This window comes from Cavia porcellus, unplaced genomic scaffold, assembly GCF_034190915.1.
Source record: "Cavia porcellus strain 051 isolate PalLab524CR breed Dunkin Hartley unplaced genomic scaffold, mCavPor4.1 scaffold_14, whole genome shotgun sequence".
NCBI classification, from domain to species: domain Eukaryota; kingdom Metazoa; phylum Chordata; class Mammalia; order Rodentia; family Caviidae; genus Cavia; species Cavia porcellus.
Genome location: NW_026947497.1, coordinates 77,103,574 through 77,123,299, shown reverse-complemented (window position 1 = coordinate 77,123,299; position 19,726 = coordinate 77,103,574). Strand labels below are relative to the sequence as shown.

General features: G+C 36.7%; 1 protein-coding gene across 6 annotated transcripts in view; it reads right to left on the bottom strand.

Annotated features, from left to right (window-relative positions):
- The window catches only part of Lrch3 (leucine rich repeats and calponin homology domain containing 3), an 88,868-nt gene that overhangs the window by 61,784 nt on the left and 7,358 nt on the right, over positions 1-19,726 (bottom strand). For all 6 annotated transcript variants that reach the window (XR_010039203.1, XR_001202869.3, XR_010039201.1 and 3 more), the window contains exon 2: positions 1,754-1,898. Coding sequence is in view for 2 of the 6 variants with exons in the window: in XM_013160177.3 (XP_013015631.1) it covers positions 1,754-1,898 (145 nt within the window). In the remaining 4 variants the exon portion in view is untranslated. The remainder of the gene's footprint in view (positions 1-1,753; positions 1,899-19,726) is intronic.

The window sequence follows — 19,726 nt, the reverse complement described above, 5'->3', positions numbered from 1 at the left end:
TGAGGCAGGAGGGTCACCATGAGTTTGAGGTCAACCTAGGTTACATAGTGAGTTCAAGAGGAGTTGGTTCAATGTAAGTATTAAAATATTTATTAATTGACTGAATAAGTTATTTAAAAATATGTCTCTCTTGCAAGAATACACAGTGAGACACTGTCTCAAAAACAAAATAAAACCAAACCAAAACATCTAGGTATGTAACTCAATGCAAAGGCCCTAACTTCAGTTTCCAGTACCATATACAAAAACAAAGCCAAAAAACTGGCAAAAGCTAAGTATCTGCCCAGTGTGTTCGTACAAGATAATCCCAGCACTCCAGAGACTGAGACAAGAGGACTGCTGTGAGTTAGAGGCCAGGATAGGCTGTGCAGTTAGTATAAGGCCAGCCTCAATTACAAAGCAAGACCCTGTCTCCAAAAAAAAAAAAAGAATCTCAGGAAAACAGGGCTTAAAAAGTATATAAATTGCAATAAATTATTGGTTACAAAAATCTTTCCAAAGGATATTCTATGACAAGGAAAAAATGTTTTAAATTTTTTGACTAAAAGCCTAGAAAAACATAAGAAAAGGATCATCGACAATAATATAACTCAGATAACAGTAATTCCATAAATTACTTTTCTAGGGGGCTGGGGATTTAGCTCAGCGGCATAAGTGCCTGCCTTGCAAGCAGGCAGTTGTGAGTTCGATCCCTGGTACCGATAAAAAGGAAAAAGACCCAAAAAAATTACTTTTCTATATTTGTGCATATTCTCTGATTTTTGTTCTACCTTTGCATGCCTATAAAACAGTTCTTACAAAATGTGAAAAAAATGGAGGTAAGCTGAACAAATATTCATTTATGCATATATATTTAGAATTTATGTATTTATTTTTGGTACCGGGGACCAAACTTAAGACTGTGCACTTGCCAGCCAGGCTATTATGCCACTGATCTAAATCCCCAGCCCTATATTTACAATTTAATACATAAAAATTAGTCACAAAAATCAAATGAAATAACTCAGATCTTTTTTTGTTTTTTTCCTTTTCTTTTTTTGCTTTTGTTTTTTTTTTTTGAGATGGGGTTTTGCTATGCATTTCACACTGGTCTTGAACTCACTTTGTAGCCCAGTTAGGCCTGATTCTCCTGCATCAATCTCCCAAGTGCTGGGATTACAGACATAAACTACCATGCTCACCTAGATCTACTATCTTACTTTTTTTGACACAATATTTTTCCATTTTACCTAGATTTCTTCTAGCTAAGTAAGCACAGTTTATTATTCTTACTTGATGAATTAATTTGAAAATGTATTTAGAGAACCACTATTATAAGACTTCTGCAGGCCTCATCAGCTAACAGCTAATAGGGTTTATTACTGACTGCTAGGCCAAAAATAAACAATTATATGCAATTTATCCAAAGGACACATACAGAAACTGCTAATGTGAACAGATAACATCAATATCTACAAATATTTAAGTGACAGATGGGAAAAACTAGAGGAATGTATCCAATATACCCTAAGGATACATACAGGAACTGCTGATATGCACAGATGACATAAACATTTAACCAATACAGATGGGAAAATGGAAAAGATCATATAAAAACAAAAAACAATTAAAAAAAAAAAAAAAAAAAGAGGGCTGGGGATTTAGCTCAGTGGCTTAAGCGCCTGCCTGGCAAGTGCGAGCTCATGAGTTCGATCCCTGGCACCAAAATAAATAAATAAATAAATAAATTTTAAAAAAGAAACAATATTCTTACCTAATATTTAAGAATGTCAGCGCTTGTAAATTTAGAATTGCTTCTGGGATATACCGAATACAATTTTGGTACAAGTTGAGATTTTCAAGAGAAACAAAATGACATGCTTCTATAGGAACTTCTGAGAGGCGATTTCGTGATAAATCTAAAAGAAAAAATAAAATAAATTTAAAATCAATCCTGAGAACTCACTGAACCATAAATTAATAAGTAGGTTTTGTGATTATTTTAATTTTCCAGAGTTTCTACTGGAGTTGTCTCAGTGAAAGCAGTAAAATATTTATTGACCGAGTAAATCCTTTAAACATAAGCCTGTGGCTGGAAAAAGATTGTTTTTTCCCCCCTCTTTCTTTGCAGAGGAATCCAGGACATTCTCACTGGGTTACACTTCTAGTCTTTTCTAAATTTTTCTTTCCTTTTTTGTTTCTTTGTACTGAGGATCGAACTCGCAACCTCATGCTTGCCAGGCAGGTGCTTATGCCACTGAGCTAAATCCTCGGCTCTATTTTTTTTCCCCCAGTGTTGGGGATTGAAGCTAGGAGTGTTGCACTGAGCTCCATCCCTAGCCATTTTTTTAGTTTTCAAGATAGGCTCTTGCAAAGTTGCTAAACTGCCCAGGATGGGCTCAATTTTTATTTATTTGTTTATTTTGTGTGTGCTGGGGATTGAACTGACAACCTTATGCTTGTCAGGTAGGTGTTTGCACCACTGAGCTAAATCCCTAGCCCAGAGCTCAAATTTTTGATCCTCTTGTCTCAGCTTCCCAGACCTCTGGGACCACAGGGATGCACCACTACATTCAGCCAATGATTCCTTTTGAGTTTCTGTGTACACTAAGAAATAAAACCATTATTCTTTACAGATACAGCAAGAGAAGTTCTAAGATATCTACCTAAAAATTGTATCAAAGTTTACATCGTCCCTACAATTCCAGCACTTTGGGAGACGGAGGTAGAAGGATCACAAATTCCAGGTCAGCCTGGGCAAATCAGTGACTTAGTGAGACCCTGTTTCAAAATAAAAAGGTTGGGAATTTACCTCAGTGCAAAACACACACACACACATAGTTATCCACATACTCTAGAAAGAAACAGATTCCTAATCCATCCTTCCAAAGGCACAGAAAACATGCCCAGATTTTTAGAAAAACAAAATATCCTTTTCTTTACTAATTAAAGATTATCAAGATCTTGTAACCTTCTTTGATAGCACTGGCAAAAGATGAAAGAGTCTGAACTTCAATACAAATAAATGCATAGGGCATGGTAGGAACTACACGCCTATAATACCAGTTACTCAGGAAGCTCAAGTAGGATAACTGCAAATTCCACCCCAGCATGGGTGACTTAGCAAGATACTGTCTCAAAGTAAGAAATAAAAAGGACTGAGGATATAGTCCTCAGTCCACATGCTAGGCAAGTGCCAGGTACTGGGTTCAAGCCTCAGTACTGGGGATGGATATATATATATATATATATATATATATATATATATATATATATATAATTACAATGAAGTGAGTACTGAACTATACAACTTTATAATGGCATATTCCAAATATATGACACAGAACCAATTCATTTTCTTGCAAATGGTACAATAAGGAGAATCAAACATTTATTGCACCTTCCCTATAAGTATGTATCATTGAGTAATCAGAGATGAAGAGAAGCATCTCTAAATAAGGCATCCTCACTATGAACAGAATGGAATGCCAGAATATCAACATTTTGCAACCCTCAGTAATGAATGGAGCTAGAACTAAACAATCTGGCTATCTTTATAAAAAGGCAATCAGAATTACTGTAAATGCATCCCACTAGAACAGAACATCACCTAGGATTTTGCCAAAGGGACAGAACCTGAGTCCTCTATACCATCTGCATCAGCTGTACCTTTAAGAAACATACCATAGAATCAAAAGGAGATGTGAAAAAAAAAAAAAGAAAAGAAAAGAAACATACCAAACAGAAATGTAAATTGATATGTGGCTATACAATAAGTCCCTAGTTTACAAATCAGTTCAGTTCAGTTCTGGAGAACATCCTAAATCTGATACGTTTGTAATCTGACAAAAGTCGGTCTTATGCAGTGTATCTGTGAATCTTATACAGTACACCTGTGAAGGTTCAAAATTTGAATGCTTTTAAGCTGGAGATTTACTGTACATTATTATCCATTTAATTGAATATACTATGAGGTTCCCTTGCTTACCACTGTTTTCTCTCTTATGTCTGTTGTAAAACAGAAAAAATTCTTCCGATCTCTGTTAGGAATTATGTAGTGAGACTCCTTGGAGACCTTTCTCTGGATGAAGTATTTGATTAGTATCGCCTTCAATTCCTGAAGATTTGCAAGTATTTTAACCGTATAAGTAGACGCTACCTTTGATAGTATTGGCACAGTTCTTAATAGTCTGCAGATGTTATTCTGCTACCTTCTAGTTTCCCGTGTCACATGGTGCAGCCTACTGCCCCGCTGATTTCTTCTGTAAGCAATTTGTTCTTCCTGATGATCCCTTTTCATATTTGAGCTGGAGCTCAATGAACTCAATCTTTCTTCCAAACAAGAATTCTTCTCTATTGTATCTTTAGTTATTGCACTGCCTCTATTTGCTCTTCCTCCATCTTTACATGTTTTTCTGGTCTGATATACTCTACTACCTGATATTTTAAATCATGAATCTGAGTCTCAACAAAACATCGTTCTCTCAACAAGTTAATATATAGGAAGTGTTTTCCCCTTACTTCATGTTTAAGTTCTTTTATACTATAATTAGAAGCATGCCACTTTGTTTCTCTTAAAACTCTTAAGACAATTTGTTTTGTTCCCCTTGGTGAACTTGCCACCAATGAAGCCAACTTATCCTGGAAGCTCTCCTTGTTCACCCTCACTCTGGCTGATTTAAAGTACACTTATAAGTGGATTGTTTTTGTTGGCCAATTCATAGTTCTCCTCCTCCTTAAAGCTCAGGTCAAGCTGCAACTGTTAAAAGGCAGTTAGCAGCAAACAGCAGAAGCAACCTCTAAAAGGTGGAATTAAGCTTTCTTTCTAGAGCACAGCTACTTCTGAAACTCAAAAGGCCTGGTATTTGTTCAGAGGCTAGTGTCTCCCCAGACCCACACACCTCCTATGGGCTCTACCTGTCTGGCTACCAGTACCTGAAGTTGGGAAAGAGATGATCATCTTTCCAAAATGCCTCCTCAGATTGCATTCACACAGAAAAAGTTAAAGTCAGGTAACAGAAACCATTAGGTAATTCAGACTAAAAAAATTTCCACATAAATCATGAAATTGTGACTACTTTAATACAAAGAACAGTAATTATTTTATCACATCCTATTTAAATTATATAAACTTTTAAAAATTATAAAGCATAATTTTAAAAGTTGGAGAAACAAAAGAGTATTAATGTCAATTATAAATTGGTTCTTAAATATTTTTTAAGTCAATAAAGACAACACATCAAAATTAAGTAGTGACTAAAGTTAGCCAATTTGTACCATAAGTTTAAACTACTTAAAACTCAGAAAAATATAAACAAGTAACTTCTATCTTTTGATTTGTCCCCATTCAAATAAAGGAAAAAAAATTTGCTGGACACGAATTAAGCTTAGAAATATGTCAGCAAACAACTATTTCTTCATTTTTAAATATTAGCCAATTTATCTTGTTTTTCTAAATTTACTTTGCTCATCAACTGATGAAAACATAAATGTAGTACACATACAATATGGAATACTGTTCAGCCACAAAAAGAATGAAATCCTGTCATCTATTATGACATGGAAGGAGCTGGGGATCATTATGATAAGTGATGTAAGCTGGGCACAGAGAGACAAGTATCACAAGATCTCACTCATATATAGAATATAAAAATACTGTTCTCAGCCAAGCATGGTGGCATACACCTGAAGGTGTGCACTCAGGAGATTAAGGCAGAAGGAGTTTAAGGCCAGCCTGGGCTTCAAAGTGAGTTTAAGGCTATCTTGAATTACAGTGTGACCTTGCCTCAAAAAAAACCCAAAAAGTTTGAATGTCACCATAACGAAATAAACGCTGTTACAGTTGTATCTTGATTTTCCTCCAAAGCCTCCTAAACTCATAGGTGGGGCTTTTGGAGGTGGCTGGACATAAGGTGTGTGTAGATAGATTAAAGACAGATAACTAAGTCAATCTACTGATTTGTTTTGCATAGTTCTGGCTCACCCTGAATCAGGGTGGCATCGACAACAGGCCTGTAGCCTGGATGGTACAAAAAGGGAAAGATGGAAAGCAGGCTCACTGCTGTTTGCTATACCATAGACTGTTTCTCTTCTTGAATGCCCCTCTGCCATACCACCTTGTCTTGAAACCAATCGATTATGAATTGAAACCTCTACAAACTATGAACCAAAATAAACCTTTTGTCTTACTTTTCTTGCTGCTGGGATAAAATACTCAACACCCAAAGTTAAAGGGAAAATGGTTCAGCTCACAGTTTGTAGAGGTTTCAGTCCATATCAGTTGGCTCCAGGGGAGAGAGGCTTGGCAGAGAACAGTTCATGGTGAGCAGATGACAGCAAAATCAACAATAGACTTTAACAGCATTTTCCTGCTCCTTTTATACTTTATCTAGGCTGCCTGGGTTTAGGACAGTGCCAAACCACTCAGTGAACTGATTACACACCCTTAATCCTAGCATCACATACTCTAGATTCAGCCAACTTTGAAAAAGTCCTGCATGAGGATCTAGGGGAAACATCTAGACACAAACCGTAACACTTTTTCTCTTTAATTTGTGGCTAGTATTTTGTTTCAACAATGAGAAAAGTAACTAAATACTTAAGAAGAAAAATGTTTAACCTGATTTAAACTTGATATAATGTATACATTTCAAAATAGTACATGGTACCCTATAAATATGTCTAATTATTTCATGTATCAGTTAAATAAATTTAAAGAAAAACTAAAAATAAATACATAACTGAATGAATAAAAAACATAAACAGTAAATAAATGAATTATGTAAATAAGTAGAGGCCGAGCTGGGTTATTCTCATGTAACAGTGCTTTAGGAATATGTACAATGCAATAACCTTGTATCTTTTTATTCATTCTACAGTATAAAATGTTTTCAATTTATGAAGGTTCCCTTCCTTTTAAAAGTATGCATACCAATTTATTTATAGACGTATTATCCACATGGGCCTAAGGATTTTCATTTTATTCAATGGTTTTAGATACTACGATACAATCCCTAGATATTTTAGTGCAGCTATTATCCCTTATTTGACTATGGGAACTCCCCTGTAGGCTCACTCCTGTATCTTTCTGATATGTTACCTTCATCTTTTTTTTTTTTTTACCACTTCCTTACATTCTGATGCACCAAGATGTTCCGATGTTCTAGTGGTCTAGGTTTATCTTGCAACTTCTTTGCCCTAGTTGTGGAATCTGCTCTTTTTAGTGAGCTCTTTTTAGTGTCACAGAAACTCCTATGGCAAGCCAGAAGTGTGTGGGTAGAACAAGAGAAATAATAGATCAATAATGAAGGAAGTTGTAGAACTGAAAAATTGGTGTTTTTTTTTGAATTTTTTTTTTTTTTTACTGTAGTACATGTTTGAAGTATATTATGTTTATATTCCTTGTAAGGAGTTGGTACATGGACATCCCATCCCCTCCCTATTTCTCAGCTTCCTTCCCATCTAAGAAAAATCTCCCTACCTCCTATTATTTGTCTTTTATTTTGTTCTTTGTTTATATTTTGGATTTCTTATGTAAGAGAAACCACACAATACTTATGCTTATGTGTCTTATTTATTACACTTAACATTACAGTCTCAAGGTATCTCTATTTCCTACAAATGACTCAAGGTTTTCCTTCTTTACTCCATTGTAGATAAATATCACATTTTCTTTATCCATTCATCTGTTGATGGATATATAGGCTACTTCCAAGAAGTAGGTATTAGGAATTGTACTGCTAAAAAATAGGTATGTATGAATCACTGTAATATAGTATCCTCAACTCTTTCAAGAAGATACTTAAAAGGGGAATGGTGGGGTCAAATAGTATTTCTAGGTTTAGTTTTTTTAAGGAATCTCCATAGTGACTGGGCCAGTTTACATTACCATCACAATGCAGAAGGGTTCCTTTTTCCCCAAAGCCTTGTTAGAATTTTTCATTATCTGATTTCTTGATGATGGCCACTCTTTGTGAAATAAGATGGAATCTCAAGTGCTGTTTTAATTTGCACTTCTTTGATGGCCAATGATGTTGAATATTTCTTCAGGGATTGACTGACCATTTGTACTTTCTCGAGAAGTATCTATTCACTGAAACTACTAAATTTTATAAGTTTTGGTGCGGTCTATTAAGCATAGTAGACAAGCAAACCAGAAATTGGTATCTGGAAGGAGAGTGCTACTTTAACAAAACTTGAAACATCTGGCACAGGTTTTAGAATCAGCAGCAGGCAAAGGGCCTGAGGCCACACACAGCACAGAAGAACCTGGAAAGCAGTGGGGGAAAATGCAACTTTGGGCTGCAGAAGAGGGTTTATTTCTGACTTGCAGGACTGTTGTAGACAGATAGGATAGTAATGGATTTAAATGCCACAAACACATGTGGCTATCTGCAGTAAAACCTGTTGTTGAGGGCCAGGAAATAGCTCAGCAGCACAGCCCCTGTCTGACAAGCATGAGATCATGAGTGCAATCCCTCTGGTACCAAACAAAACTCCCCCAAAACCCCAATTGTTGAAGTTAAGAAGAACTTCTCCTGGGAGGCTGGCATTACAGGCATGGGCTACAGTGTGCTGGGCCACATTTATTTTGCTGATAAAATATTACTGACTTCTCATAAGGTAGAAAAAAACAAAGGAAAAAACCTTTAAAATGCTCCTTTCCTTATAATAATAGTATGTGAATAACCTGACAGATCCATAATTTAAATTTAAAAAAAAAATAGTTACAAATACATATTTGCAGCGTTTCAACGCTAGCTCAAAAAAAGTCCTCATTTGCTCTCAGAGGAAGGCTACAAAGTTCTGTGCCTTCTTTCAGATGCAGACAAGACTGTTTCAAGCACCAATCTGGCTTCTTCTCAGAATAGTTACAAGAGCCGGGAGGGGAAAGAGAATGTAGTGATTATTTCACAGACACATAGTTTAAGATACAATGACAAAAAAGTTATAGAGATACAGTATTAATGAGTGAACAATTATGTGAATGCAATTAATACTACTGAACACTATACTTAAAATAATTAACATAATAAAACTTATGTGGATTTTACCACATTAAAAAAAAAGTCAAATGTGTTAATAACTGATGTAGAAAAGAAAGCAATCTAGTTCTTTTAAGTGATACATAAAAATCTCTCTAAAATTGAAGTCTTTTCTAATAATCATGTATCTTATGTTTCAATAATAAACACACAAATCATAGAAACAAAAATCCAAAGTATTTTTCAACTTCAAATGCCAAAAATTAGCCTCAAAACTCAAAAGCAGAGAATGTTAGTTGTTAATTTTGTCCCTTTCTAACCTTATTTCTCTTTACCAAGGAGAAAAATATTTAGTATTTCATTCTATTCAGCTATGAATTTTATTGTCAGTAGGATTTATTTTTTTAAATCTCAATAGCTAAGTCAGGAAAACCTTGGTTCACTCCAGTACAAACACAAATTAATGATTTCAACAGTATGGTATTTATTAAGAAATGCTAGGACTCAAAAGTCTTATGTTCCCTAATAACTCCTTCAGCCATCACACGATGACATCATCTTTCCCAAATAAAGGCCATCATACAATACAGTCCCATTATTTCCTATGAGGACTGTCACTACTAGGAATGATAAGGGGGCTAGAGATTGTTGACAAATAATCTACACAAAGAGATTTTTTTAAATGGAGAAATATGAAATGTAAAAGAATGTTATAGGAATAATATCCTTCTGTATATAACTGTCATAGTTACTTTTCTTGTTGTTCAGACAAAAATACTCGACACGAGAAAAGGTTTATTGTAGCTTGCAGTTTGTAGATATTTCACTCCACTGTCAACTGGCTCCAGGGAAGCAAGGGCAGAGGGGCGTCACAGCAGACAAACAGTCCATGGTAAAGCTGGGCAGGCAGAAGGCAGCAAGCAGTAACAACTTCTTTTCTGTACTTTATATTCCATCCAGATTCACACCTTAATCCCAGCATTGCACACCAGTCATTCCTGAAAAGCCCTATCTATGACCACATGAGGTTTTGGGGGGACATCTAGATATGAACTGTGACAACAAGGAAATAGTAAGTACTAATGATAAAAACCTTTTAAAATATATATTAAATATGAAATACTAAAAAGCAGAGTTCTTAAGGAAAGCCCTAAAGTATTACATAACAGTAATAATTTAAAGTACAATTGATAACTTTTAACAAATCACAAGGACAGTTTATGGTGCTTCACATAGGCATCACATCAAAAAGGAGCCGGGCATGATGGTGCACTCCTGTAAACACACACTAGAGAGGCTGAGGCAGGAGGATCGCTGCAAGTTTGAGACCAACTTGGGCTACAAAGTAAGCCCAAATCCATCCTGAACTGCACAGTGAGACAGTATCTCAGAAAGACCAAAAAAAAAAAAAAAAAAAAAAAAAAAATCAAGAAGAAAGAACACAGAGTTGCTCGCTAAATGAAGATATTCTGATAACTGATGACTTGATATTCTTTGGAAGTTTTCTCTTTAAATGCGTCACATTAATAAAAAACCTCTATATTTAACACATTTCCTTTTTATTTTCAACCACTATGCCTTTACTAAAAAAGTTCTACTAAGATAGAATGCAGTAAAAATTTTTATTTTACTATTAATTATGCAACCCATGAAAGTCAGAAAACAGTATTTCTAATGCCTTGTCATTTCAAAGTCACTATTTTTACATGGCTTTGGGTTACCTTTTAAAAGTTGTTTTAAATTTTAATCAAAGCAGCAAATTTATAGAATGTAAAATTATCAATCAGTAACCACTTCTAGGAAGATGAGACAGATGTTCTTTTCCTTATTCTTCTGCTAAGTACAGCTAAAAACCCTGGCTATTATACACATGTATAGAGTAGAACAGCAGTGTTAAGTTCCCTGTTTTCTGTCTATCTGTGTCCCATGTGTTCCAAACTTGGACCTGACATCTCCAAGATGGAGTCCCAGAAACACCAAAGGTCAGAGACAACACACACAAAAAAACAAAAACAAAAACCTGCTTTCTCAAGCCAAAGACCAGGAAGAGAGTGGCCTAGCAGAAGAGAAAACTTCATGACAATAACGGTTTTACTTCAGTAAATACCATAGAAAACACAGGGGCCTCACCTCAAGTTTTGCCAAGGCTGAATTGAGTCTGATCTTCCCTTACCAGGCTATAACCGGGCAATTCAGGGGGCCCCTCCCCCAGCCTACTAGGATAGTATCAAAGAAGACAAAGTAAGGAGCAAGAACAGATGGTAAAGAGGGTCTTTTCTCTACCATGGGGAAATCAGCAGGGACCATGTGGATGGAGCCAGGCATTTTACCACTGACACCCCCCCCAACCCGTCCCAGTAATGAGGCATCCTTCACGACCCCACTGCTATGTAGTTAAAGGAAGTTAACAGAGGGTCAGAACTTTCATCACCACCTCTGCCCTGTGGTGTCAGTGGCGGGCACTTGGGAGGCAATAATGATACATTTGTTCCCCTCTCAGCCAGGGAGGTATCACTGGAGGCCTCCGTAGAGACTCCCATCCTTGGCCAGCAGAAACCAGCAACCCTTCAGCTATCAAGAAAGGCTGAGTGGAAAACCTGGAGATCTACCTCCACCTGGCAATAATGAGGCAGCCGCCTTCTCACAAGAGTGGTGCCAGAGAACACCAGCTACAACCTAAGTTTAAGTGCTGCCTGGGCAACTTAGCGACTTAGCAAGACCCTGCCTCAAAATTTAAAATACCAAAAAAGAGTTGGGGATATATAGCTCAGTGCAAACATCATAGGGGAGAGAGAAGGATAGAGAGAGAGAGAGAGAAAAAGAGGGAGAAAAAGGGACAAAAAATCCAGAGTCTTATATATCCCCAAAATGTAGGTTTCAATTGTAAGTATTTGTAATATCAAGAAACAATATCTTAAACTAAATTTAAAAACTAACAAATGCCAACACTAAGATGATAAATGTTATTAGACCATTATAAAACTGCTTCATTGAATAATTATATACCTGTTGTATCTTTTTTTTTGGTACCAGGGATGGAACTCACAACTGCATGCTTGCAAGGCAGGCACTTACGCCACTGAGCTAAAATCCCAGCCCCTTATAAACTCTATTGGAAGAGAAACACTGAACGTAGAACACTATAAACCTATGAAGTATAAATTCTCTATGATGAATGTGATCATCATACATATCTAAAATATACCAATAAAACCAGGTTGAAAAAAATCAAAAGCATGCTAAGTAAGGTGATAATAATAAGAGACTGGGGCAAAAGGATCACAGGTCCAACCCAATCTGGGCAACTCAGTGATTTAGCAAAAACTCTATTCTAAAATAAAAAATAGAATTAAAAAAGAATGATATTTTGAAACAAAACAAAGAGAAAAAACCCTGTGAGACTAACATTCACGCCATCAGAATTCTGGAAAAAGAGGAGTGAAAAATTCGGAAACGCAGAAGAAGAAAAGTAACTAAAAGCTGCTTAAATCTGGCAAATTATAAACATGCAGACTTGTCAAGCTGAGCAAACTCCAAATACAACAAACTTTTTAAAAGTCTACATTAAGATAGAGCCAAACTTCGGAAAGCTTAAGAAAAGAAAATCTTGGGAGCAATGAGAGAAACAACAGAAATGACAAAGGGTTTCATCTTAGAACTCATGGATGCTAGAAGAAACACATCTTTCATCTGCTGAAAGAAAAAAAAAATGTTTACTGAGAATTGTATATCCAGCAAAACATCCTTCAGAAATAAAGAGAAAATCAAGACAAAATCACATGAAGAAAAAGTTAATGTGTTACTAGAGATTTAGCCTAACAGAATGGCTAAAGAAAATTCTCTAAGCAGAAAACAAGAAGTTTGCAGAACAGTAAGAAAGAATGTATCCATAATGCAGAGATAGGCTTCAGAATAAACTCACTTTGCCAAACGTTTGGCCTTGGAGCCTCCAGAACCATGAAAAAATAAATTCGCAGCCTCAGGAAACTAATAGACGTTCCTTGGAAATTTTGGGAATCTTTTTTTATCCTTTTTTTGACTTACACCAGATCACAAAATCTGATCAGGGATTTAAGGTTAACAAGAGCAAAGCTCTGTGGAGTAAAGACTGTTTTCACTTTGGCACCCGAACAGCAAATAAGTCATCTAAAAGATGCAAGTGAGTAGAGTTATCTCCTGGGTACCTCCCAGAAGCCCACCCAAATTTAATGGCTTACTCAAATGATAAAGAAAAAAGAAATGGGTTTTTTAAAAAAATCTTTGAAATCATTAGCCAAGGAAAAGTCATGTCATCATCAACATTATTACTCTTTATAGGAGAATTCTTGCAGCACAACAGTCACACTGTCTTGTGATCGTATCTTACTGTACTGCAGACCCAACAGCAGGTCTGTCAATGCATGCCTATAGCAGTGGTGTTCTGAAACTTACAAAGTACGATCCTATACATCTCACTTTTTCATCATTCACAACATGTGGCAGCCCTTCCACTCTAGAAGACACAGGTCCTTCAGTTTGCAAACACTCAACTATTTCTTAGGAAGGGAAATTTCCTTTATCTTCTTTTTATTTTCTGCTTGCTGTTTCATCTTATCAGACATTAAACCTCTATAGATTATAATGCCTTTTTGTTTCCTTTTTCCTGCCTTTTTGGATTTCCTCATTTTTTTGAGAGATATAACACTTAAATTTTTAAGAGCTCTTTCTTTCTTTCTTTTTTTTTTTTTGTCTTTTTCCTTTTTATCGGTACCAGGGATCAAACTCACAACTGCCTGCTTGCAAAGCAGGCGGTTACGCCGCTGAGCTAAATCCCCAGCCCCTCAAGAGCTCTTTCTTGTTCTCTGAATGTTCCTGGTTCCCTTTCGATGAACTCATATCATATTTCATGGCTGCAATACCTTCTTTTTTGTCTTTAAGATATCAATTCTAGATTCCTGGAAGTTTTTTGTTTCTGCTATCTTCTTTTTGTTGTCTGTATTATCTTTTTTTAGGGTGAGGGGTTCTTTTGTTATCTATGGTTCTGTTTTTGATGTCAGTTATTCTCCTATCTAGTGGTATTTAGTTTTCCTTTCATATTTAAAAACATAGTATTAAAATTTTGGCTAGTTGCTCTCTATGTATGTTAAGCCTTGTTGATGTAGCAAGTATCATGGTATCATGTAGAGACCTAGCAGTTTGACTTGGTATTTATAAATATCACTATTCAGAAGTTTTTCTCTTCAGCTCCTCCAAGATTCTCACAAAAACTCCAAATGTCAAGAGGGTTCTATCTCTAAGACCTGGGGAGCTTACTGTTCTGTGTCCACTGTCATTAAACTTTCAATTTGAAGCCTTATCCCACCCCTATCTTTAACAGTGCCTATATCCAAATCCAGACATACTTTTAGTCCAAGACCTCCACAAAATAATAATACCTGATTTCTTTCTTTCTTTTTTGAGGGGGCAGGGATACTGGGAATCAAGCTCATGATCTTGTGCTTGTCAGGCAGGCATATATGCTGGTGAGCTAAATCCTTGGCCCTCTGATTCCTCAAATATACATTATTCTTTAAGAATATGACAGGAATAAAAGCTTTAAAGGTCTTACTGGACACCTATAATCCCAGCATTTAGTAGACCAACTTGGGTACATCACAAGTTCAAGGCCAGCCTAGACTGTATAGAGTAAGACCCTGTTTCAAAACAACCAGTCTTACTGGAAAAGTTACCAGGAATGGTTCACATTTTTGTTTGTTTGTTTGTTTTGGAGACAGGGTCCTTAAACTCACTACTTAGCCCAGGCTGATCTCAAACTCACAGCATTCCTGCCTCAGCTTCCCAGGTGCTAGGATTACAGGCATGTGCTACCACACTCAATTTCCAGACTACTGTTAAGTAAACCTCCTGCCTCAGCCTCATCAGTAGCTCACATATAATTTTTATATGTTTGTATACATTTGTTCAGAAAAGTAATCATATATATGAAATGACTTAGAAAAGCAGCTTTTTTTTCCCCCCAGTTATGCTTTCCTAAGAGTAGGATGCTGGGGACTGGGGATTTAGCTCAGTAGTTTATAAGCGCCTGCCTTGCAAGCAGGCAGTCGTGAGTTCGATCCCCCGTACTGATAAAAAGGAAAAAGACAAAAAAAAAAAAAAAAAAAAGAGTAGGATGCTGAAAAACGTTTGTAGGCTGATAAAATTTGGGCACACATTTTGAAAGCTGGACCATGAAACAAATATAAGGAAATTTAACTAGAGAAATGTTATGGTTTAGATCTAAAATATTCCCCAAAGTATCATGTGTGGAAGGTGACTGGATCATGGATCATGGGGGTGCTATGTTCATCAGTGAAGTCATCCGCTGATAAGCTCATAGCTGAATGTACTGTTAGGAGGTGGGGTCTTGGGGCCATAACCTGGAAGGGCATGTCCTTGTCCCATCTCCTCCTTTCTCTCTCTTTCCTGGCTTCAGCTTTCCTCTGTCAAGTCATCTCTCCCTGACAGCCAACCAACCATGGACTGAATCCTCTGAAAACTGCAAGCTAAATTAAACCTCTCCTTTAAATTGCAGGTGTTAGGTACTGTGTCTCATTGATGGGAAAGTGGCTAATACAGAAATTAGAAATTAAACTATTCCAACCAAATCTAGCTAAGAGAACTACCCTTGTAGTCCGGAGACTTGGGTTTTAGTTTTGCTTTATAGGTAAGTATACACTTTGTCGGTCAAAATAAAATAAAAAAGACCTAGGGATGAAACTTAGCATGAAAGTTCTACGTTTCATCCACTGCAAAAATGATTTCAACAAAAAAAACTCTGGGGTAGGGTAGGAATATAGCTCAGTCATACAGCACCTGCCTGGCAAACACAAGGTCATGAGTCCAATTGCCAGTACAAAAAAACCCCAAAAAACCAAAAAACGAAAAACAAAAAACAACCAAACCCCTCTGGGAACATATAATCCCAGGAGACTTAGGCAGGTAGATCACTGTGAGTTTGAGGCCAACTTGGCTTATGTAGGAGTTCAAGGCCAACCTGGACTACATAGCAAAAGCCTCTGGGAGAAAAAATAATACCAATTACAAGTAGTAACCAGCCAACCATCTTTACTGGCTACAGTAAGAGGGAAAAGTCAATTTAGAACCATGGTACTAAAATATACCAATTTAACCCTCATATGTATTTTATGAAGCTAGACTGACAAAATAATAAAAATTATAACAAAATTGAAGTGGTATATTTTAGACTTTAAAAGTATACATCAAAAGCTACACTATGCCTAGAACAATGTCTGAAACAGGCACATAATACATTTTTTACTAAATTAAGAAATATAGCACTGAAGTCAACAGGAAGGAAAAAGAAGGAGAAAAGGAAGCTAACAGTTACTAAGCACGGCTAAGCATTGAAACCTTTGTTAATTGTTCAATTCAATTTACAAAAACTTCCTTATGAGGTAAATATGTGCAGATGAGGAAAATGCTATTTAAAAAGGTTAGGCAATTTGCCTGGGGAGATCACATAAAGCTAGCAAGTTACTACCTGTACAGTATTTCTCTGAATTTAAAACCAATGCAAAAGCACACATTCACATTCTTGTATAAAGCACTATTCTCTGAGACTATTTTAAAATGCCAAAAGGCAGGTTATATGATTAATAGGCACATTAACAGCAATTAATAAGCAGCTCCACTGTTACTGTAAAACTCAGGGATCTTGTAAAGGGATACTATTTAATACAAAGATGAAATACTATGATGGTTACTCTTGATATCAACTTGACTGAGGTGCCTAGAAAACTGGTCGAGGCACACTTTCAGGTGTGTCCAGAAATGACTGGCATACAGGTCAGTAAGTGGTGGAGAGAGGACCCACTTGAAAGTGAATGGTACCATCCAACAGGCAACTGGTTTGGATGGAACAAAGAGCAGAAAGAGGAAGCTGGCCCACAGAACAAGCTCCATCCCTTTTGAGTGTATACCTTTATTTTCTGTTGTCTTTGTGGACATCAGCCTCTGATGACTCTCCCGGGAGTTATCACGCCTTCAGCTGTGGACTGGAGTCATATTATTGGTCCCTCCTGCTCTGAAGCTTCTAGCTTCTTGTACTGCTTTCCCTTACTCACCAGCATGCAGACAGTAGCTGTGGCATAGTCAGCCTCTAACCATGTAAACACATCTAGTACCCGCCTTTTTGAAACAGGGTCTCGCATGCAGGTAGCCCAGGGTGGTCTCAAACTTGTGATGATTTTTCTGCCTCAGCCTCCCAAGTGCTGGGATTACAAGCATGTACCACCAGGCCCAGCTAAATCCCCTTTTATAATTATACATGGGCTTTGTTCCTCTAGAGAACCCAAATAGAGGTACTATCATTAAACTGCTTCTTCTAACATAGGGTCTCTTACTAAATGTGACCTTCAAAATGTGCACGGACTGCTGGGCATGGTGGCACACGCTTGTAATCCTAGGACTCAGGAGGTTGAGGCAGGAGGCGCGCCATGTGTTTGAGGCTAGCCTGAGCTACACTGTGAGTTCAAGACCAATCTGGACTACACAGGGAGACTGAGTCTCAAAAAACCAAAAACAAAAAATAGTTGTGTAGGGATTATACATTAACTACAGTATGCTTATACCCTACAATGCCACTAAAGTGCCATTACTTTAGATTTTAAGGTGGTGTTATGGCTTGGTTTAACCTCCAAAGGTTCAAATGTCCCTAATATGACACAACTGGAAAATGGTGTAACTCTCAAGAGGTAAAGCTTACTGCAAAGTGATTACATCACTGATGGCAGTCATCAAAAGGGATTAAGGTACTCTGTTGGGACCCAATTTAATTCCCTTTGAGCAAGCCTGGTGTCTCGTCGTATCATCTCTTTTGCATGTGCCACCGTGTGTCATCTGCCATGAGGCCCTCACCAGAGCCAAGCAGAAGTGGATGACATTTAGAACAGTGAGCAAATAAACTTTTAAATACATTACCCAGTCTCTGATATTTTGATATAGTAATGGAAATGAACTCATACAGACAGAAAGATTAAAAAATTATAATCAGAAGAACCAAGGGCCATTTTTCTGAATTGTACTTATATTCCTTTCACTATCTCCTGAAATTTTTACTTTCTTACTAAAATCATACTTCTTAATAGTGTTTAACAAAACTTGTAGTAAAATATTTTCTTTCATATTATGAGGAGCACTTTGTCCCTCATACTGACCAAACTGATTCCTAAAAAGTAAAAGGTAGCTTTTCAATTTAAAAAGTTTAAGGAATAGGAAACTATATAACCAAGTATTATAGTTTCCACACAGCAGTAAACAGTCACAAAACTTCAAATTGGAAAGTAGTAACCATGAAGATTTAAAATATTACTTCTCTAAAACTAATCCTTTAATATTTAGTTTTCTTAGCTTGTAAATTATGAAAATTAATTAATGTTCTGAATCTGATGGGGGAAATTTCATAGATACAGAATTACCATGAGATTTTCTGTATTTTATGGTAATGATTATCAAACGTTAGTATGCATCACACTAACTTACAGAACTGTTAAAACATGGGAGGTAGTCAGGGGCAAAGTTGCACATTTATAATCCCAGCTGTTCCTGAGGCTGAAGCAGAGGAATGGCTCAGAAGTTCAGGCCAGCATGGGCAACATAGTGAGTCCTCATCTGAAAACACAAACAAAAACAGATTCCTAGGATCCAGCCCTGGAATTCCTGGTCCCACAAGTCTCAGGCAAGAAGCAATAATGTGTATTTCTAACAATTTCCCACACAGTTCTGTTGTTATTGGTCTAAGAAGCACACTCTGAGAACAATACTCTGCAGTATGCCCTGATGTGCCTAACAGGACCATATTTTGGTGGAGCAGGCCTAGGACTTCTAGCCCAAGATGACTAAGAGCAAAGAGTTTTTTTTCTCCTCTTCCTAAGAAAAACTAAATAACTGGCTGCTATAATCATTTCTATGTGTTTGTTTCCCCACACTTGGAAAATGTACTAAGAAACCTGAACATACTATTACAATGAAGCTGTGACTGGCTTGTATGAAAACACATAAGAATCAAAATAATTCACATTTTTCATGGATATACTAATGATAAAAAGAACAAATTAAGAAAAATATGTAAAGTTACAAGTCATGCCAAGAATTCTAGAAAAGCAGAGAATGTCTTTTGGGTAGGGCAGTATATGTAACACAGCAAATAAGTTACTGAACTCTTAAAAGACCACACTTAATTCACAGATTTTACAAAATATTCACATCAGTGGTAGTGGCGCACACCTGTAATCCCAGCACTCAAAGAGACTGAGGCAGGAGATTGCTGCAAATTTGAGGCCAGCCTGGGCTACACAGAGACCCTCGCTTAAAAAAAGAAAAAGAAAAAAAAAAGCAAGCCTCATTATCCCTGCCCAATATAACTTTCTGTGATGATAAAAAAAATTTTTTATCAGGGCTACCCAATATGACACACTTATAGAGCCCCTGAAATGTGGTTACTACAACTGAAGGTGAGTTGGGGTACATTAACTAGGTAAGCATTCTACTCTAAGCTACATTCCCACTCTCCAAATTTTGTAATTTAGAAAAATATTTTTTTTGAGTCAGAATTTCATCACGCTACCCAGGCTGGGCTTGAACTCCTAAGTGATCCTCTCCTGCCTGAGCGTCACATAGGGCTACAGGTTCTGCTACTACATTTGGCTCCAATAATTTTGCTTTTACTAACAGCTATGGCTTGTGGCTATCACATTAAAAAGCACATTTGTAGAAAAGTGACTGAT